We start from the raw sequence: 23,092 nt of genomic DNA, 5'->3' as shown, positions 1-23,092 counted from the left end.
TGAGGTGCAATCCATTTTCTTATCATCATTGAAAAGGAAAAGGCACATCACGCGCATAGGTTAGGCTAATATGGTGAGTGAGCGTTGCACATTTTCTTTTTCATTAAGTATTGATTACCCATTTATTTGTCTCTACCTGTAAACCTTCCTCCTTAAATGTAGTCTTTATCCTATAAGAAAAACGCAGCAAGTGTTGCTGTCATCATTCTTGCTGCTTCAAGTTCAGTGGCCATACCTGCAAGATTCAAGGAAATGTACTTCCTAAATATGATTAGGCTATGTTGTTTACTACATTGCCTATAAATAAATATTGGTCACCCATATTTCTCTGTCTGAAAATCTTCCCACTCCTATAAGGTAGGAAATAGAAACAGCTCAAGAGAAAAGGGCAAGTCTCTCCAACCCTGCTCTATTGAAACTACATCTACATCTAGCATATTAGCACGTCAAACTACATCTAGCATATTGGCTGATATAGCCCAGTAATATAAACCTAATATAATGGGACAAGTGAGAATCTCTGGTAATTTCAGTGGTGTAAAATGCTTAAGTAAAAATACTTTAAAGTTCTACTTTACTCCACTACATACCTAAAGAAAAGTATGTACTTGGATATCATATGGTGAATGCACCAATTTGTAAGTCGCTCTGGATAAGAGCGTCTGCTAAATGACGTAAATGTAAATGTACTTTTTAATCCATCCATTTTCCCTGACACCTAAAAGTACTTGTTGCATTTTGAATGCTTAGCAGGAGTAAATAAAAAATACATTGTGTGATCTCGTTTGCTTAATAATATAAGGAATTTGAAATGATTCATACTTTTACTTTTGATACTTAAGTATATTTTAGCAATTAAATTGACTTTTGATACTTAAGTATTTAAAACCAAATACTTTTAGACTTTTACTCAAGGAGTATTTTGCTGGGGGACTGGGGAACTTTCATTTTATATTAAGTTATCTTTACTTTTACTCAGGATGACAATTGGGTGCTTTTTCCACCACTGGGTAATTTAACCTATTTGTTAAGTTATTTTGGCTGATTTGATATTGCCTATAGGGCGCAAAATTGCTGGGACCATGGCTGGCAAATGAGCTGTGTCACACATGCCTAAAATAACATTTTGGGACTGTGGTTGGGTTTGGGATCAATTCTTGCGGGTAGTGAGTGGGAGTCCGACTGAAAGCCAGTGGGTGCGGGCGGGGCGCGGTTTGAAAAGTTGCATGGGATGAAGAAATCAATCCCGCGCAGACCTCTATCGGGAAGCATAGAAGTAGCACACATAGAACAGATATAATGCTTATTAAACTTGCTTTCAATGAGAATGACAGAAAAATAACACATTTCTATGCGAATTTGGTCGGGTCGCCCAAAAAGTTACATATTGCTGTGTAGCCTATGTGGATCCATGATTAGAGTTCAACTGTCTGTTTATGGGAACTCCTTCATATGCGCTGATCTAAATAAAAATACCTGACGGAAGAAAGAAAGTCCCTGGCTTTCAGCTGTCATGTCTTCTCATCTTGATCCAGATAAAGGAAAGGTGATTAGGAGGAAAATCACTTATTTAGATGTAGCTCATGTCTTCCCTCAGCCTGTATGAGGTATGCTCAACACAGGTTATTGTGAAATAGACACAAATTGCATGAGGCCTGACCAGGTAAGGAAATCTGGCAGAGTGGATGTTTTATATCTGTTCATGTTGTAGTACCAGCTATGTCCTCTGGATGGCGACTTGTTCAAAGGATGGCTGTATCAATGTTTGCTTGGCTGTCGAGCTACATTGTTGGCAGCAGTCAATCAGTATCATTTGGTTCAGTGTTTTCTTCAGGTTTGTTTTGGGATCTTAATACGCAAAAAAATATATATATAATAATTAAGACAATGCATTATACATGGCTGGGAATTTTTTTATTTTGCAAATGAGAATTAATGCACATGGATGTCTAGACAGTTAAATTGTTTTGGTGACAATGCCATCATGACTACCCCTCACTTGTATAGTGTATATATATTTTTATGACCTCATTCAAAGAAAAGTGCATATCCACTCTATTTTATAGACTACAAAGACAGGTATGAGAACGCCATATATACAGTACCAGTCAAAAGTTTTAGAACACCTACTCATTCAAGGGTTTTTCTTTATTTTGACTATTTTCTAACATCGTAGAATAATAGTGAAGACATCAAAACTATGAAATAACACTACATGGAATCATGTCACCCTTTGCTTTGATGACAGCTTTGGACACTTTTGGCATTCTCTCAACCACCTTCACCTGTAATGCTTTTCCAGCAGTCTTGAAGGCATTCCCACATATGCTGAGAACTTGTTGACTGCTTTTCCTTCACTTTGCAGTCCAACTCATCCCAAACCATCTCAATTGGGTGGAGGTTGGGTAACTGTGGAGGCCAGATCATCTGATGTAGCACTCCATCACTCTCCTTCTTGGTCAAATAGCCCTTACACAGCCTGGAGGTCTGTTGGGTCATTGTCCTGTTGAAAAACAAATGATAGTCCCACTAAGCGCAAACCAGATGGGTTGGCGTATCGCTGCTGAATGCTGTGGTAGCCATGCTGGTTAAGTGTGCCTTGAGTTCTAAATAAATCACTGACAGTGTCACCAGCAAAGCACCCCCACACCATTACATTTTACATTTTGCAGATGCTCTTATCCAAAGCGACTTACAGTAGTGAATGCATACATTTCATTTCATGCATTTTTTTTTTTGTACTGGCCCCCCATGGGACTCAAACCCACAACCCTGGCGTTGCACACACCATGCTGGCATTGCAAACACCATGCTCTACCAACTGAGCCATAGGGAAGACAAGCCACCATCACACCTCCTCCTCCATGCTTCACGGTGTGAACCACACATGCAGAGATCATCCGTTTACTTACTCTGCGTCTCACAAAGACACAGTGGTTGGAACCAAAAATGTCAAATTTGGACTCATCAGACCAAAGGACTGATTTCCACCGGTCTAATGTCCATTGCTCGTGTTTCTTGGAAGAGCAAGTCTCTTCTTATTATTGGTGTCCTTTGGTATTGGTTTCTTTGCAGAAATGTGACTATGAAGGCCTGATTCACACAGTCTCCTCTGAACAGTTGATGTTGAGATGTGTCTGTCACTTGAACTCTGTGAAGCATATGTGACCCGTTTCAGGAAACTAGGCATATGGAGAGCCGTTTGAACGTAATTTTATTTTGTTTTAATAAAAATGTTTTTTTGCGGGGCAGAAATGCCTTCTCGAACATGTGAACGTTCATGTCCTTAATAACAAACCTGTAAGCCATCTGTAAATACGAATACAATTGTTAAATTATGAGCCTAGTTGGTTAAGCCACAGAAAAGGACAGCAACCTTCCTGCTAGCCATGATTGGCTGAGATAATGAGTAGGCTGGACATGCTGAGAGAAGAGTTTGGATTGGTCTGCCACATAGCCCGCTTCTGTCTATTTGAGCTGGTCAGTATGTGTAGGGTAAACCTGTCTAACGCAGCTTTTAAAAAAAAAACATATCACGTATTAAAACTTAACAAAAGACTCCAGTATGCAAGCATCCATTTCAATAGAGCGTCACTGCAACAACACCAACGCTCTGGATAACATGAAAACAGAATAACCGGCTCTGCTTGGGCTGCAATTTCTGAGGCTGGTTACTCTAATGAACTTATCCTCTGCAGCAGAGGTAACTCTGGGTCTTCCTTTCATGTGGCGGTCCTCATGAGAGCCAGTTTCATCATAGCGCTTAATGGTTTTTGCGAATGCACTTGAAGAAACTTTCAAAGTTCTTGAAATGTTCTGGATTGACTGACCTTCATGTCTTAAAGTAATGATGGACTGTCGTTTCGCTTTGCTTACTTGAGCTTTTCTTGCCATAATATGGAATTGGTCCTTTACCAAATAGGGCTATCTTCTGTATACCTTGTCACAACACAACTGATTGGCTCAAACACATTAAGAAGGAAAGAAATTCCACAAATGTACTTTCAACAAGGCACACCTGTTAATTGAAATGCATTCCAGGTGACTACCTCATGAAACCGGTTGAGAGAATGCCAAGAGTGTGCAAAGCTGTCATCAAGGCAAAGGGTGGCTTCTTTGAAGAATCTCAAATATAAAATATATTTGGATTTCTTTAACCCTTTTTGTCTTACTACATGATTCCATATGTGTTATTTCATAGTTATTCTACAATGTAGAAAATAGTAAGAATAAAGAAAAACTCTGGAATGAGTAGGTGTGTCCAAACTTTTTACTGGTACTATACATTACACAAGTTTTTGTGTGTACTGAGCAGCAAGTTGTAACATTGGATCTATCTCACGCTCAGACATGAGCCACAGTTCCAGCTAGTGTATAACTGTGAGACTGATGCAGATGAGAGCTTTATCCTTTAAACACCAACCAGCATCCCTTTATGAAACAGTCCAGTGTCTGTCAATCTAGTACAGCCATAAGCACATAAATGAACGCTTGTGAGGGTAAACAATGGCATTTCATCAGAGCCCATTGTTTTAACCACCGAGCTGGGACGCTATGCATTTATTTCTTAGATTTGGTGATACATTTCTCTCTGTTTGTACCAGTGACTGAGCATAATTCCGTGTTTGTTCTGAGGCCTGTGTGTACAGTGTGCTAGAGCAACAGCTGCGAGAGATGAGTCTGTCTCATTGTGATTGTTAGCCTGCTAGCTGAGCTACTAATGCAAGCTGCCATTTGAAATCTGCTATAAGGAATGGGCCATTGTTACACGTAAGTGGTTAGCAGTGAGCAATACTCTAATGTAAACGGTTGCAATCAATAACAGCTTTTATAGCTCTATTTGTCCCACTTAACCTGTCAAGAAAATGTCAGATATGACATAGATGATAACGTTCTTGAAAGCCTTAACTTCATGTTTAGCTGCCTGTCTGTTGAGAGATTCTAATAAATGGTAATAAACTATTTGTTATGTCAGAGTGGGATTATTTTACATGACAGTTATCAGCTTCTGCCAACTGATTGAGTTAAACCTCTCTAGTCAATCAAATCGGATCTCCGAAGTGATGAGATGACAATCACTTATAACTCAAAGTACATGTTAAAATGTCAGACCCATTTTGAAATTGATTGGTGTTAAATTAAATAAATTCCAGGTTTATGAAGGCTATAGGCCTATTGCTAATTTATAAGGCGTTGTTCACCAGAATAAACATGTTCGCTGCCATTTGTGTTCATGGGAGTCTTGTGTGTTAATCCAAGAGAAAAATCTGTCATCAATTGCCAGTGTGGGCTGTATGAAAAAAAGGAATGGTCAACTGTTAAGAGAAATGGCAAGGTCAAAGTAATTAGTGGAGTCAATGGGAAGCCATCTTGACTCTTAGGCATGTGGAATATGAGGGCAAACTGAGTGAATTTAGGGCTTCTTGGCTAGTGCAACTTCTGACTAGTAGCAGCACAGCTGGTTCAGTAATAAAGACCCTTTTTTAAATCATAGGGAATAGGTTAGTTTGTCATGTGTCTTAAAGAGTGTATGGATTGATCTGGATCTATCTCTGCATGGCCATGTGAATGATGTGTCATTCATAAATTGTAGATATACTTTTCCCTGGGAGGGTGACAATTTACTACAGTAGCGCACATATCTGGGGAGCGCACGTATCTAAGGCTTAGTGTTGTAAACATGGTGGGTTTTAAGAATTGACTGTCAGAAATGGACAGGATTGTACATCCTCCACCGGTCATTCAAAGGAAGCATTTAGTCCTGTTTGTCTTCCTTCCTTTATTTTAATGACATGATTTACTGTCACAAACTCCATGACTACCTTTTAAAAATGACAAACTGTAAATTTGATGAGCGTTTTGCCAAGAGGAGCTACAACTTGACCACTGTTAGGGTGTCGTCAACATCAGTCTCCTACTGTCAAATGGCTTCATCGCTATGGAAATAGACAGCTCCCGTGGACATATTTTGGACAAGAGAGATAATGTGATAATATTTTTTCTAAAGAATTCTCCCTTTTTTCCAGACTTTAATACCTTTTTGATACTTTTTGCTGCCATCTTAGGGCTGGATTCAATTCGTATCAACGAAGTATCGCAGAAGATCTGCGTTTCAGGGCATTTCCACAGAACACGTCGGGGGTGATGAAACAACGGAGCCCCATTCATTTTCAATGGAAGGAAGTGAAGTGGGCAGGGACCGTTGGCTGATGCAAGCATGGGTGAGGGATCGTGAACATGGCAGGACCAACGTTGGGGAAAGCGGAACCTCCTGCAAACACTCTGTGACATTGCGGTGCTACTGACCAATCGAAGCTCACTGTAGCTTCCAGACCCTACTGGATTGGCTGTTGATAATGAGCATTACCTAGCCTGCTTGCTAGCACCCACATGAGGGCGAGGCTACTGTGGCTATCGGAATGATCTTGTTATGTGGGAATTGGGCATTACGGTTCGTATTCAAATACTCGCGCAGTGAAACATCGGAAGCAATTCAAATTCATTGGAAGGAAATCAAAGATAAGCAGAGTAGGCTGGGAACCGTTGAGCGAAGTGAGCATGGAAGTGAGCATGTGCGAGGAATCTGAAGAGGCAAGGACTAAAGTTGGGAAATGCTGAACTGTATGCACATCCTATCGCAACGGGAGTGTCCAATCGATGCTCACCATAGCATCCAGCCCTACTAGATTGTCTGACAATGGCTGTTGATACATAGCACTACCTAGCTTGCTTGCTAGCTTTTTAGCACCCACATGAGGGCGAAGCTAGCGTGGCTAGGCGAATGCTGCTTGTGTAGTATAACAGAGCAGTTATATCTCGATTGAAATTTAAGGCAATGTTCCCACATTCGCGGAGACTGCATTCACGGTAAACGCTGCATGTCATGTCAGCTCAATCAGAAATTCGGATTGAATTCAGCCCTTAATGCTGTGCTAGACTACAAGCCATGCTAGCTTCTCCCTCATGTTGATGCTAACAAGCTAGCAAGCAAGCTAGGTAATGCTAGGTAGGAACAGCCATTGTCAGCTAATCCAATTGGGGCTGGAAGCTAAGGTGAGCTTCGATTGGTCACCGCCATATCACGGGGGATTTGCATAAAGTTCAGTTTTTCTCCAACTTTAGTCCTGCCCCGTTTAGCTCCCTTGCCCATGCTTGCGTTGCTCAACGGTCCTCCCAATAAAAATGAATGGGAAGCTGTTACTTCACCGCGATGCCACTGTATATTCATACAAGCTATTAGTCTTTTCAATTTGGTTTATAACTTTACAGAAATCTTTTGTGCTTGTTGTCCATTCAGATGCAGTGATATGCAAAAGCAAAGCCTAACTTCTACAGTGAAAATCACCTTATAACTCCCTCTCTCTGCCTCAAGGCCTGATGGCCAGATTTAGTTAAATAACACGATGTGTATCAACGGAGAGGAATTTGAAGAAAGAAACCTTGTAAGAAATACTTGGACATCTTGGCAAGACAATGAGAGAGGAGGTTTTGACAGCTCTACCTTTCATTGGAATAAGGGGACAGAAACAGAAACCTTGCTTTTTGAAAAGCAGTGAAGCCAGAGGAATCTGCCAGTCATAACTGAAGGTGTGAAGAAGAATGTGTTGTCCCTATAGGTTTAAATGTATCTAGAGGCAGATTTTATGGATAAATTAGATTTTGTGATGTCAATTGGTACAGTGTTGTCCACCAAGGAATGTTTCCTTAGTATTGAGTTGTCTTTGCAAGGAAAACTCAAAAATAAAGGGAAAGAACCTAGGCCTACATTACATCCTTTAAAAAAAGCGGAATGAATCAAGACATTGTTGTCTGATGTTTCTAATATTAATTCATACACTGGCTCATAAGTAAGTAGGCTATACAAATACATAACTGTCTGGCCTGCCGCTTTAAGGTAGCTAAGGTGGGCAAGAAACTGTGTTTTTTTATGTTTACACGCCTCACTGTTCTGCAAACGTTTGGCTCCTGAGTCTGTTTCTAAGGCCCTGCAGGCCTGGGACTGGGATGTTTATGTGCCATCAGGCCCCTTCATATCTAATGACGGTAGGCAGGTGAGTCATAGGATGGAGCAGGGAGCACCTGGCGCGCTCCCTGTCAGCCCTTACCTGTGAAAGAGGCAGGCCAGACAGATATGTATTTCAGCCTCGAAATGAGTCAGCCATGAATCAAAGGATTTGGTGGACAGTAGTTGTCATGTTCATTGAGCGTCAAAGGGTGAGGCGAATTCCAAACCTCTAAGGTAGTTGGTTGACTGACTCAGGTCACCCAAGTTTTTGTTCATGAGAACACTGAAAAGGTGCCAGTTAACGATATTGTATGGAAACAGTGGGCTACAAGTCTTTTAATCTACAATAAGATAAAATGAAAACATACTTAATTGTCATTTTAAGATGAATGAGTAACCAATAGCCTTATTCGCGTAAACTGTTTCAGCCAAATGATTGCACATACTCACAGATTTGTGACATTGCACCAGCAGAACACACTTCCACACAGATAGGTAGCCTACAAACACTCACAATCCATCTCTTTCTTCCCCCCTGTCTGTTTTGATACAATAGCTTGGTAATCATTAGCAGTGCTGGCCAGCATTGTGGACTTCAAGTCATGCTAAGTACTAGAAACAGACATCAATTTCAAGCACTTAACAATGAGCACAATAACAAATAGCCTATTTTTAATGCACTTCCTAAGGACTTTTCAGTGATTTAATTGAATGCAAGATCTGAATTTTAATATTGTCAAAAACAATTCAATAAAACTGTGAACTTTGTTGAATTTCACCTTTAGTTTATGTGTACTTTTTCCAAGTATAGGACAATTGGTTGGGATATCAACACTACCCAGCAGATTGACTATTATTGATAGATTGGTTGTTCCACCAATTCGGTGCATTTTGAGAAGTGTAAATTGGTCAAATAAACGTTCTGTCATAAAGAGCACATGTTCAACTTCAGAAAAAACAAGTATTCCCATTTTAAGAGGTAAAATTCCAAAAATTCTATAGTAAGTGCTGATTAAGTGCCAAATAAAGTAACAGGGTTGACCATAACAGGGTTGACCATAACAGCGTTGACGATTTCTGCCCTGGTCAACTACAAGGCATTCAGAAAGTATTCAGACCCCTTCACTTTTTCCACATTTTCTTACGTTACAGCCTTATTCTAAAATGGATTCAATTGGGTTTTTTTCCCTCATCAAGCTATTTTCAGCTCTCTCCAGAGATGTTCGATCGGGTTCAAGTCGAAGCCACTCCTGCGTTGTCTTGGCTGTGTGCTTAGGGTCGTTGTCCTGTTGGAAGGTGAACCTTCGACCCAGTCTGAGGTCCTGAGCGCTCAGGAGTAGGTTTTCATCAACAATCTCTCTGTACTTTGCTGACTAGTCTCCCAGTCCCTGCCACTGAAAAACATATATTTAATACATTTTAGAATAAGGCTGTAACGTGACAAAATGTGGAAAAAGTCAAGGAGTCTGAATACTTTTCCAATGCACTGTATAAGTGCTGTTATTGTGTTGTGGAAATGTGCAGGAGCAACAACGTCTCAGCCGTGAAGTGGTTGGCCACACAGGCTCACAGAATGGGAACGCCAAGTTCTGAAGCGTGTAGCTCGTAAAAATCCTCTGTCCTCGGTTGCAACACTCCCTACCGGGTTCTAAACTGCCTCTGGAAGCAACGTCAGCACAATAACTGTTCGTGGGGAGCTTCATGAAATGGGTTTCCATGGCTGAACAGTTACACACAAGCCTAAGATCACCATGCGCAATGCCAAGCGTTGGCTGGAGTGGTGTAAAGCTCGCCACCATTGGACTCTGGAGCAGTGGAAACGTGCTGTCTGGACTAATGAATCTGGGTTTGGAGGATGCCAGGAGAACACTACCTGCTCGAATGCATAGTGCCAACTTTAAAGCATGGTGGAGGAGGAATAATGGTCTAGGCTTCTTACATCCAATGAAGGGAAATCTTAACGCTACAGCATACAATGACATTCTAAATTTTGTGGCAACAGTTTGGGGAAAACCCTTTCCTGTTTTAGCATGACAATGCCCCTGTGCACAAAGCGAGGTCCACACAGAAATGGTTAGTTGACATCATTGTGGAAGAACTTGACTGGCCTGCAAAGAGCCCTGACCTCAACCCCATCAAGCACCTTTGGGATGAATTGGAACGCCAACTGTGAGCCAGGCCAATTCCCCAACATCAGTGCCCGACCTCACTAATGCTCTTGCGGCTGAAAGCAAGTCCTAGCAGTAATGTTCCAACATCTACTGGAAAGCCTTCCCAGAAGAGTGGAGGCTGTTATAGCAGCAAAGAGGGGACCAACTCTAAATAAATGCCCATGATTTTGGAATGAGATGTTCAGGTGTCCACATATTTTTGGTCATGTAGTGTATCTTATTTCAACATGGAGTTATAAGCCATTAAACACACTGCTCACATGTAATAATCTGCCTATCACAGTATGGGGTTGGTTTTCACAGTGTTTGTAGTTGTTTTTCAGCAACAAATGAACTAATTTACAAAGTTTTTTGAAAACGTAAAGCCTTTATTTGGAGAAAAAAAAGGTAAAGCCTTATTTATTGAACAGTATTTATATTTAACATAATAAAAATGAAGTAAAAATTAAAATAAATTCAACATAGTTGAATATGTGATTTGACATTGTAGTTTTTACTCCACTCAAATCGTCATATCAATGCTTAATAAATAAACAGTAACCATCTGATATTTGGATGAAAATTAAATATTTTAATAAAGTGAAAAAAGTAAAGCTGTAAACATTTGTGTTAACTCCATTTTTGGTTGAAAACAAGGAATGCTTGTTCAAACAGTAACAGGTGTGTGTGTGTGTGTGTGTGTGTGTGTGTGTGTGTGTGTGTGTGTGTGTGTGTGTGTGTGTGTGTGTGTGTGTGTGTGTGTGTGTGTGTGTGTGTGTGTGTGTGTGTGTGTGTGCGTGCGTACGCGCGTGCGCGCGTGTGCGCGTGTGTGCGTGTGAGAATGTTGCTGACTTTCAGTCGCATGACTCACAGTTTTGACAAGCAGATCCAGACCGGACCAAATCTGAACCAATCATAGTCGTCTAAGTTTGGACAGCACAGAAGTAGAGCACAGTATTTACAGTAAAGTAAGTAAAAGTATAGTATATTCAATAGAGTAGGGTACAGTAAAGTAAAGGAAAGTATAGTTCAGTACAGTAGAGTACAGTATAATGAACTGTGTTGTATGCTACTGTACTCTACTGAATTAAACGCAACTGTACTGTACTCTTCTTTGCTCTACTGTGCTATACTGAATTCAACTGTACTGTATAGTACTCTGACACACCGTAAAAAAAAAACATAAAAAAAATAAAAATACAAATACATTCCTCTCACCTCAATGTTTTGTAATCATGCTCTGAATTGACCACATGAATGCCCTCTCCTATAGAGGACACACATTTTTATCTTGAAATTATTACACCGTGACAACCAAACCCGTGAGACAACCAACCCCGGTCTCCCCTACTGCGTGTGGTCAAGTGCAGACTGCTCCTTGAAAGAGAAACTGGTGGTGCACGCTCAGTCAGCTGGCAGTTAGCCTAAAACTACAGAGTTCATGGGACACAAACTGGGTGGGTGGATTCAGCTTCCGTAACTGAAGACAATTTTTGGGGGAAGTATTTTCTTCTGTCTGAATTGACGTTTGCGCCTTGGACATCATGTCGCGCAGGAAGCAAGCTAAGCCTCAACATGTACAGTCGGATCATAATTCGTCTTTATTGGAAAACATCGGTAAGTTTGGGACAAGACTGTATGTTAAACGTTATTAAGGGAAAATACTATGCAATTGAAAATGAAATGTATGTAATTTAATAGTTGTGTGCAATTTTGTACTGAGTTCGGGGCAATGTTAGCCAGACATTAGAAGTTTAAATTATAATTGTTTCATTGAGTGATGACTTACAGTAGAGCCTTCACATGCAACTTTTCTTTCATGAGTTTTACCATGCTAAATATGATTGTTAGTCCAATTGTCTGTATATTTCATTGTTGTAGGTCTATTTATTAACGTAGACCTAATGATGCCTAAATAAAGTTTGAACAATGATCACGATTCAGTTTTCATGTCAGACATTGTGTTTATGCCCCTTTTAATTGAACATAAATAATGTATTCTGAAAAGTCATTAGAGTTAATATTTTGCACCCAGCATTCCCTGGAAAACAGTGACAGTAGTTACTGATTGGACTAAATGATTTGGCTACATTAAATGATATTGAATATATTAACTGAATTTCAAATTGATGAAAAAGGTGGACAATTAGGCTACATGACCAACACTATTATTCATTTCATCGCTGTCCTTGTGATACTCCTAACTGAAATAATATTTATAGAGGAAAACGTGTCATGAGTTGCAGAGGTTTATCATAGAGTGGGGAGGGATCTGAACAAAATATCAGAGCTACTCCTCCATCCCCTTAGACAGGCAGTGTCTCTTGTGGCTCAGTACCTGACACCTTTGTGAGTGTCATCTCTCCTAAGCTTGTAGATTTGGAAAAGCCTTGAGCTCTGAGACTAAAGGGTTCCCTTACCTTATTTTATTACTGTTGATCGTAGGCAATTGCTGTATAACATACAGTTTAATAAGTGATTACCCACACGCAATGTCACTACAAGGGGTACAAGTGCATAAATGTGCTGCTTTTCTCTTCCTTTCTTTTTCGCTATGGGTCAGTCAATGGGGTGGTGCTCTACAGAATATAGTAAATAAAGTCATAGAGCAGAGTGGGGTAAGTTAAGCCATTTTTTACATTCAGCATCACTCAGTCAAGGGAAATATAATATTCTTTCTAACAAAGATATTTACATATACAGCATTTCAGGATGTTGTGTATTCATGTAAACATTGTAAACATAGCTTGTCCAAAAATAGTGGTCTCTTGGCACGGGGAAGGGGTGAGTTGAGCTGCGGGACAGGGTAAGTTAAGCCGCCTGCAAATATCTGTACTGAATGAAATATTACCACTACCTTTTTGAAACCATGTCTATCTTTATTTCGCAAACACTATTCAACACAATCACAATTGCTTTTTTGGCCTTTAATAATTTGAATCATCTTTTAACACAAACGTAAAACCTAACAAACACTTTATACTTATTTTCTTTACACTTTTAACATAGACCAGGCCCTGTTTTTACATCATATCCCAGCGATAATGCCTTGCATTACGCCTGAGAAGAAAACACTTAAATTTGCTCAACATGCTATTGGCTCAACCATTGGCTCAGCATACCCCATGGCCATTGGCCCAACTTACCTCAAAAGGCAAACATTTTGACTACATTAGCCCACACAGCTACAAGGATGCACTTTCACGCTAGGTTTAGGACCTCATATTGAAGCTTATAGAGAACAATCTTAAAATACATGTATCTACTTCGGGTTTAGATACAAGCATCATGAAACCTCTAACACAATAAATTCATTTGACTTGGTGAAAATCCATTTTTTTGGACTTAACTTGCTTGTCACTTTTTCCATGTGGTTTATTCCTTCACAGACTCCATGAAATTATCATCTCTTCCTAAGTACTTGGTCAAATGATTAATTTGGTATATGGTTTCCTAGAAACAAGGGTGTCCCAACTTACCCCTTTGGCTCAACTTACCCCACTCTCCCCTAATATAAACTCTATATATAGTCATAGCTGCGGGATGTAGGGGTGCTGAGGATTCTGCAGCACCCCTAAAAAATCCCAATAAAAAAACTTTTTTCAGCATCTCTGCTTTGGCAAAAAAAGGTTGTTGTATAATTAAGAACAGTATCTGGCAGGATTCAGTAGTTGGAATTGTAAGAGTTGTTTCCCTGTCCTTTCTCTGTGATTGTCATTCTAATGGAATCCAGAAAGAACAAAACTCTGTCCTCAAACATTTACATCAAAAGATGCAAAGTTATGAGCAAAGACACAAAACCTTTTTTTCTTGATCAAATAACATGGAAAACAACCTCTTTTTCTGCTGTATTAATTCACTATCCTTACAGACTACTTAATGCAAATGTACAGTACCAGTCAAGGGTTTTTCTTTATTTTTTTCTTTACAAAAATATTTTTGATTTTAGATTCTTCAAAGTAGCCACCCTTTGCCTTGTTGACAGCTTTGCACACTCTTGGCATTCTCTCAACCAGCTTCACCTAGAATGCTTTTCCAACAGTCTTGAAGGAGTTCCCACATATGCTGAGCCCTTGTTGGCTGCTTTTCCTTCACTCTGCGGTCCAACTCATCCCAAACCATCTCAATTGGGTTGAGGAGGGGTGATTGTGGAGGCCAGGTCCTCTGATGCAGCACTCCATCACTCTCATGCTTGGTTAAAAAGCCCTTACACATCCAAGAGGTGTCTTGGGTCATTATTCTGTTGAAAAACAAATGATAGTCCCACTAAGCGCAAACCAGACGGGTTGGAGTGTCACTGCAGAATGCTGTGGTAGCCATGCTGGTTAAGTGTGCCTTAAATTCGAAATAAATCCCACACAGTCACCAGCAAAGCACCCCCACACCATAACTCCTCCTCCTCCATGCTTTATGGTGGGAAATACACACGAGGAGATCATCCGTTCAAACCCACACGGTGTATCACAAAGACACGGTGGTTGGAACCAAAAATCTCCAATGTCGACCACACATGTGGAGATCATCCGTTCACCTACTCTACTTGGCCCAAGCAAGTCTCTTCTTCTTATTGGTGTCCTTTAGTAGTGATTTCTTTGCAGCAATTCGACCATGAAGGCCTGATTCACGCAGTCTCCTCTGAACAGTTGATGTTGAGATGTGTCTGTTACTTGAACTCTGTGAAGTCTGTTAACTGCAATCTGAGGTGCAGTTAACTCGAATTAGCTTATCCTCTGCAGCAGAGGTAACTCTGGGTCTTTCTTTCCTGTGGCGGTCCTCATGAGAGGTTCATCATAGCGGGTTTTTGCAAATGCACTTGAAGAAACTTTCAAAGTTCTTGAAGTTTTCCGGTTTGACTGACCTTCATGTCTTAAAATAATGATGGACTGTCATTTCTCTTTGCTTATTTGAGCTGTTCTTACCATAATATGGACTTGGTCTTTTACCAAATCGGGCTATCTTCTGTATACCACCCCTACATTGTCACAACACATTAAGAAGGAAAGAAATTCTGCAAATTCACTTTAACAAGGCACACCTGTTAATTGAAATGCATTCCAGGTGAGAGAATGCCAAGAGTGTACAAAGCTGTCATCAAGGCAAAGGGTGGCTACTTTGAAGAATCTCAAATATAAATATTTTTTGATTCGTTGAACTCTTTTTTTTGGTTACTACATGATTCCATATGTGTTATTTCATAGTTTTGGTGTCTTCACTATTATTCTACAATGTAGAAAATAGTAAAAATTAGAAGAACTCTTGAATGAGTAGGCGTGTCCAAACTTTTGACTGGTACTGTACATTACTGTATTCTACATAGGCTGGTCATCTACGCTTGTACCTGTAGACTTTCCATCACCGTGAAGAAAAACAATGACCAATACAGTACTTGAGTACATTGAGACATCAAGTGGTTTGTGATGATGTGATGATGAGGCTCAGTTGGTAGAGCATGGCACTTGCAATTCTAAATTCTATAGTTGTGGGTTCATTTCCACTCACCACTGTAAGTTGCAATGGATAAAGAATGAAAATACTATTTCAGTTTTCACATAGAAAGAAGTTGCATTTGCAAAATATTTAAAGAAACTGATAAACATATATGAAGCAAGTATTTTTATATTCCATTAGTATTATCAGATTATCTTTTTTGTACAGGTAATTATAAGACTCAAGTTACAAATGCTGGTAAACACTGAAATCCATTAAATGTTTTTTTCACAAAAGTAGCACACTGGGCCTTTACTAGTCCTGTATTAGCGACCGATATAGACGTCTTCAGCGTGGGGGGACTTACCCCCCTCCCTCCAAATACTTCCCGCCGCTATGTATAACCCTTGCTTCCTTCTTGTCTGTTTCAGGGGGCACACACCAGAGTTTAGGGACTCCCCCCACCTTGGACTATTGTGCTCATGTCTGCAGTAGATGCTGTGCTGAGTTTGTTGAACTATCAGATCTGGAACTACATGTCAGGGATTGCTTTTCCAATCAGTTAGTCCTGATTGTCAATGACAATGAAGACCCAGTGTCGTCTGCTGAAATGTTCCCTCTAGCCTCATCGCCCAGTACACCAGGAGAACCAGGCGAAACAGTCAACAACTCTGAAATTGAAGAGTGCAGTGATCTGTTGGAGGAGAAACCAGAGGGGAATGAAGACTCTATGGATGTTTCCAGAAGTAAGAGAAGCAATGGCCGGCTAGATAGCACCAGTAACAGCCGGAGCAGCAGTACTGACAGCCTGACGGATATTGTCTCATGTATCTCAGTTCTCCCAATTTCACTACCTCAACCTGGCAACAACCTGTCGGAACAGCAGGGGACATTATCATGGTTCAACAGCAACGTCATCATTGAAAACCTAGAGAGCACTAAAGTAGCCGTGGCCCAGTTTTGCCAGCAGAGCCGATCGGACACCGGCAACAGTGGCAGCAGTAAGATGGCCGTCTCATCTCTGATGGAGAAACTCCTGGCTCTGCAGCTGCAACAGATCCACCAGATGCAGCTGATGGATCAGATTTGTCACCAGGTCTTACTGTTTGCCTCCCAGAGGTCTGAGGTATCAGAGTCTGCAACACAGACACCCACCAGCTGCCCTCAGGTTAGTCTAGCATCAACGCATGCCAGCCAGCTGACAACCCTCAGTTCTCATCTATCCCAGCAGCTAGCTGCAGCCACTGGGTTAGCCCACAGTCTCGCCACTCAGTCTGCCAGCATCAGTCACTTTAAACGATTAACAGCAACAGTACAGTTACCACAGAGCCCCCTTGGTAGCAGCATTGTGCACTCTAGCACCGAACCCTTACAAAGCATGGGTAAACTCATAGCTTCAGCAGTTAGCAAGCACCACTCTAGAAAGAAGTACACTCATGCTAATGGTCTGTACCCTCAACTAAATGTTTCAGCCCATACCAAAATGAACTCACCAGCACTTGGCACAGGTACCTTGCTAAACCCATCGAATAAACCATGTCTAGCTCAGCCACCATCCAGCAATCAAACACTCTCTAGCGCTGGACCAAGCATTGGTGCAATTGTGGAGGATCTGAATGCTTTGACAGCATTAGCCCAACAAAGGAAAGGCAAACCAACCAACGTGACTTCTTTAGAACGCAAAATGTCTTCTGAACGGGCTTACTTTAAACACAAATGCAGGTTTTGTGCTAAGGTATTTGGGAGTGACAGTGCCATGCAGATCCATTTGCGATCCCACACTGGGGAGAGGCCATACAAGTGCAGCATCTGTGGGAATCGTTTCTCCACCCGTGGGAACTTGAAGGTACACTTCCAGCGGCACAAAGAGAGGTACCCCCACATCCAGATGAACCCTTACCCTGTTCCAGAACACCTTGACAATATCCCAACCAGCACAGGAATCCCTTATGGCATGTCTATGCCACCACAGAAACCAGTCACATGCTGGCTGGAGAGTAAATCATCCCTAGCCACCTTGACTACTTCTGTTGGCCGGTTGCTCCCAACTATATCACCCAACTTACCCTTTCGTATCAAGAAAGAGGAGCAGCCAGTCTCAATAACCACACTTTCCAGTCCAGGCGAATGTGAATCATCTAGTGCGGTAAAGTCTACCAAGAGTGTTGACCTTGTAGAGCCTGGGAAAGTCCCCACCTTCCTCACCTTGAATCTGAAAAGAGAAGACGTTAAACCCCCTTTGACCTTTGTCTCAAAGATGAGCTCGAGAAAAGAAGGATCAGCTGACTATATATCCACCAACATCACTTCCATTAGCAGAAATTCCATCAAGTCGGAGCAGTTCAAGACCAAACATCCCTTTGGTGGAGGAGTCCATGATCCCCTGCAGACATCAGAGACCTCAAAACTCCAGCAGCTAGTGGAGAACATTGACAAGAAGATGACGGACCTCAATGAGTGCATTATTTGCCACCGCATACTTAGTTGCCAGAGCGCCCTCAGGATGCACTACCGCACCCACACAGGAGAGCGGCCCTTCAGATGTAAAGTGTGCGGACGGGCGTTCTCTACCAAAGGGAATCTGAAGACGCACCATGCAGTTCATCGTGCCACGCCGCCACTGAGGGTCCAGCACTCCTGCCCCATCTGCCAGAGGAAGTTCACCAACGCTGTTGTCCTACAGCAGCATATTCATATGCACATGGGTGGCCAGATTCCCAACACCCCTCTCTCTGAACAGAGCTACCCAAAGTCAATGGAGTCTGGTGGAGGTTCAGTGGATGAAAGGAAATTAGAAGAAATAGAGAACCTTTCTGATGATGATATGGACTTCAATGACTGTGGGATTGCAGGCATGTCCAGGTTTATTAACTCCTTATCTGACAGCTTGTCTCCTTCTGATAGTACAGGAGCAGGCTCCTTTGATGCCCAGAAGAAACTCAACTATCTTAGGCCAGTGGAGGAGACGCAGGTCAGCTGGTTTAAGACAAAGGGACTGGCTAAAGAGGATCAACATGCCTATGACTCATCATCTCTTGGAGGTGACCGAAGTGATGGGAGAATTGCTGTTTCTGAGAATACATCTGCAAAGCACTTTTTTTCCCCAAGTGAGAGTGTTCCAGTATGTTCTAGCCCCACAAGCTGTGAGGAAAGGTACCAGAATGCTTTATCCCAGGCACATATCAATCCAAGCCCTCTGCAATTCACTGACAATGGCATGGCATCTCTTCACCACCTAAAATCTTTAAACCCACTAAAGGATCCCACTAATATGGTCCACACATTCTGTGAACAACGAGGCATTTTTAAGAACACTGCATGCAATATTTGCAGCAAGACCTTTGCCTGCCAAAGTGCCTTGGATATCCATTATCGAAGCCATACCAAGGAGAGACCCTTCATTTGCACAGGGTGCAACAGAGGGTTCTCCACTAAGGGGAACCTCAAGCAACACATGCTAACCCATCAGATGAGGGACCTGCCATCCCAGTTGTTTGAGCCCTCCATTCCCAGCCTTGCTTCCAGCCCCAATTCCTTTGTACATCCTCTGGCCTCCCAAATGATTAAGCCAGAAGTTAACAGTTTCCTGGGTAGCGTCCCCTATGGGGAAGCAAGGGATCTTCAAGGCAGTTTGAGTTTGAGGATGTCCTCAGCCTCCTCTTCCCCGGCGCTCGCTGCCCTGCCACCTCGACGAACTCCCAAGCAGCATTACTGCCACACTTGTGGGAAAACCTTCTCTTCCTCCAGCGCCCTGCAAATCCACGAGAGGACTCACACTGGGGAGAAGCCGTTCGCTTGCACTGTCTGTGGTCGGGCATTCACCACCAAAGGAAATCTGAAGGTACGTTCCACTTTTGTATTTACGAGATAGGGTTTAGACTGATTGACTAGCAAAAAAAATGTAAAACTGTGAAAGGGATGGACACCGTATATTGTTTTTTGGGCATCATTTCATTCATTAATGCTGCAGAATTAACCAAAATGTAGGTTATTTTTCCGTTTTTAAACAACTAATTGACCAACATCGGTTCAATTATTTTGAATTCCATTCCATTCATATTTGCTCTGTGAGCTCCGTGTGCAGTTTCTGTAGAGATAAATCAGATCAAGCCTGAACTGTGCGATGTAGTAGGGAGTTGTAGTTTCCAACAGGCCAATATTCCACATAGTTTAGCTCAGAAAACGTGGTAATTAACTACAATGACCATATTCCGTAGTCTATGCAGAGCAAGACATGGAGACTGAGAGAAGAGAAAATGAGCGATTGAGAGGGATAGAAAGCAGTTGCTTCACAAGACTGAAAATAAATGATCTAAAGGCTTGTTCACACTTCAGGCCTTAATGCTCAAATCAGTGGTGTTTTCAAATCCATTTTGGAATACTGTCTGTCCAAACAGCAAGAGACAAGTAACCACATCGGATTTGTGTGTGTTCAGACAGCAGCCATTTGCTGACACGACTATGCTCGTTGTCATAGTAATGGCAGGTGTGTGCACAGAGGTGTAGACTGATTGGTGGTGGTGCTCAGGCTTCCTATCACTAGGAAGTTATGTAGCAAGCTAAGGTGACAACAATTCCTGCCATGGAAGTTTCCCAGTTGCTTTGAATGTTCAAAATCATAGTGTAGGAACACTTTTAGAGCCTCAAAGGATAAGATGATACAACTTTTCAAAAGTCCTTTTTGGCTAGCCAGGGCAGTTAACTAAGTTAGCTAGCTAGGTAGCTGTTTAACTTTCTATCACATTAACTCATTTGTTTGTAAATCATAAACAAGCTAAATAGCTACCACATGTTCTTGTCAAACTGTCAACAGAGTGGTTAGCAAGCAATGAGATATGCCAAATAACAGTCTAAAAACCACTCGAGGGCAAACAAATTAGATTAGACTGTTACAGACACAAGTCACATGGCCAGGAATCAGATTTGTATCTGACTTCAAACCACCTACGAAGGTCTCGACATCCCAGAATAAAAATCTCGCGCCAGCTCCTCAGTTAAGTTTTTGGGGAGATGTATGAGAAAATATACTAAAACGGGGAGCGGAAGCAGGGCCGTAGCTCCACCCCCCTCGCTCTGCAAGTTTTGGTCAATGCTATGGGCCAAATGTCCCCTTCCCAATTTCAAAAGGTGCTCACAAATGCTAAATCGTGGGAGATTAAGTATATCGAATCATTACACTGATATTTGTCTTCATAAAAGGAGTGTAACTCAACATTGCTCTCTTCCTCATGTAGGTCCATATGGGAACTCACATGTGGAGTAGTGCCCCCACCAGGCGAGGACGCAGACTGTCTGTGGACGGACCATTGATGTTTATGGGAACCCATCCTGTGAAGCTATCAGAGCCACTTCAGAGGCCAGACATTAGGTCCAGTAATGGAGACTCCTTTAGTCTCTGGAACCACTGTACAGACTCCTTCTCTAAGAATTTGGCCATGAGGACCAATGATATCTCAGTCATCCAGAACGGAGGCGGGCCATACCTCTCTGGACCAATGGGGCATGGGGCCAGCTCACCCAGAGGGAGTGTAAATGTTGGTCTAGACAAATTGCCCCGTACAGAACACAATGCTTCTTTGACGCTGCCTGGGGAAAATGATACAGAAAGAGCGACTTACTTCCGTTTCACTCATTTGATGGAGGAGAGGAAGGAAATGATTGCCAATTAAAGAGACTGTATATTATTTTAGAGAGAGGGAAGGCTGCTGTTGTTGATGGAGTACAGCTTTCTTTTTTGAAGGAAATTAACTGCAATGTTGGAATAGACTGAGTTTCTTTGAGTTTGTATATAAATGATAATAACCTTATTTGGAGTCAAGTGTCTAGTAAAGTCTCCCTGCTTTTCAGTGTGCTTATTAGAGTTTGACTATTTTGTATGACCTATTTACATGGGTAAAATAGCATATTGGTTGTGTAATTATGCTTAATGTTACGGTTTTTATAATTCTAATATAATTTTGAGGTGTTGATGTTATTGAAGAGGAATTCACTTGTGACATACTTTGTCATATCATTGTGAAACACATGGATATATAATTGATGTGTCAATATCAATGTCTAATATACTTTATACATCGGGTGGGTCTAATCCTGAATGCTGACTGGTTAAAACTGCATTCCAGCCATTGTCTATTCCACAAGTTACCACTGGCTAAATCTATGACGTTAAAATGCCTATTTACTCTCTTCCATCTGTCTGCACAATCCACTGTCTCATCAGCCCAGCCAGGCAATTTATAAACTTGATCTCCACTATAAAAAGTATCTAGACATTATGTCACATTTCTTTTAGACTAACATGTAGTTTTCAACAGCGGAGATTTGTATAAACTCTCTCGACATTTACAACATTGTTTCAATATTCAAATTCGATCTCCAGCTGTCCAATAGTAATGAACGTTTTGGGACGTAACAAATAGGCAGCAGCGTTTCTCATCCAGTCGAAATCATAATTTTTATGGATATATAAATTGAAAAAAGGTCAAAAGAAACAAAGTGCAGCTAGTTTGCAGTCTTTCCACCGTCAGTTTGAAGCTGTGTTAACTGTGTTGTTGGCTAGCTCCTCTGAACAATAGTGTCCTGAGGTGAGAGCACATTTTCTATGGCAGGCGAAAGAGCGCCTCATTAGCTCATTGTTATGGATGTATCCAAATAAATGTCACTAGAAAACAGCTTAAATAAATGCAAACGCAGCTACTGTTGTTATTCTGGCTGCACTGTTTCACGTGACTGTAAGTTAGCAGTATGGCAATGGAACATTACAAAAAATGAATGACTGGGTCACGTCCATAGATATAGAACAAAAAGACTGAATGACTGGGTCGCATCTCTGGCAACCGGTCCGATAGAACGAATGACCAGCCGGCTTGGGTAGCAACCCTAGATTTGTGTCAGGACTATATCTTGTGGTAGGATGAAATAGTATTAATAAATTCCTCAGAATAAAGTTCATGAAAATATGTCAACCATTATTTGAATATTTGGTAACCCGTTGTATAAAAGTGATAATACCCTTGAAGCCGGTGTTCGGAGGATATATTGGCACGTTTACCGGTCCAAGACAAAGTCTCTGGCCAAACAACACCCGTGGCAATATATCCTACAAACACCGGCTTCGAGGGCATTATCACTTAAGTAATTCATGTTAATTTACTATTTCTCAAACACTCACAGCAAAAAATGACTAATATGTAATAATGACATTTCAAATAAGGAGGCAACATACATTGCACATGAAGGCCAACTGTAAAGAGAAGTACTGTTACTTGAGGTGCTGTAATACATTGTAAATCTTTTTACTATTGGTTTTCAGAAAATTATTGGCCACTACACCACTTCTGTACCTCAGTTGTTGTAGAATCCTATTCTGTGATATGCTGTGGAAACTTATCTTTTCCCCTGTTCAATAACAATTGATATACATATTAATGGTAAAGGTGGACGTCAAAATAAAATAAAAAGATTGAGATGGGTTATAGCTTTGAATCACGTTCTTCTAGATGTCCTTCCT

The 23,092-nt window shown here is 41.3% G+C and overlaps 1 protein-coding gene across 1 annotated transcript; it reads left to right on the top strand.

Annotated features, from left to right (window-relative positions):
* Window positions 1-11,582: 11,582 nt before the first annotated feature.
* On the top strand, window positions 11,583-21,433 carry LOC115152304 (sal-like protein 1). Its single transcript, XM_029697060.1, has 3 exons — window positions 11,583-11,772; window positions 16,014-19,423; window positions 20,817-21,433. The coding sequence occupies exons 1-3, from the start codon at window positions 11,700-11,702 to the stop codon at window positions 21,249-21,251; spliced, it is 3,918 nt and encodes a 1,305-aa protein (XP_029552920.1). The 5' UTR covers window positions 11,583-11,699; the 3' UTR covers window positions 21,252-21,433.
* The last annotated feature ends 1,659 nt before the right edge of the window (window positions 21,434-23,092 follow it).

The sequence above is a fragment of the Salmo trutta genome, chromosome 17 (assembly GCF_901001165.1).
Source record: "Salmo trutta chromosome 17, fSalTru1.1, whole genome shotgun sequence".
NCBI classification, from domain to species: domain Eukaryota; kingdom Metazoa; phylum Chordata; class Actinopteri; order Salmoniformes; family Salmonidae; genus Salmo; species Salmo trutta.
This window is presented reverse-complemented; position numbering and strand designations above follow the sequence as displayed.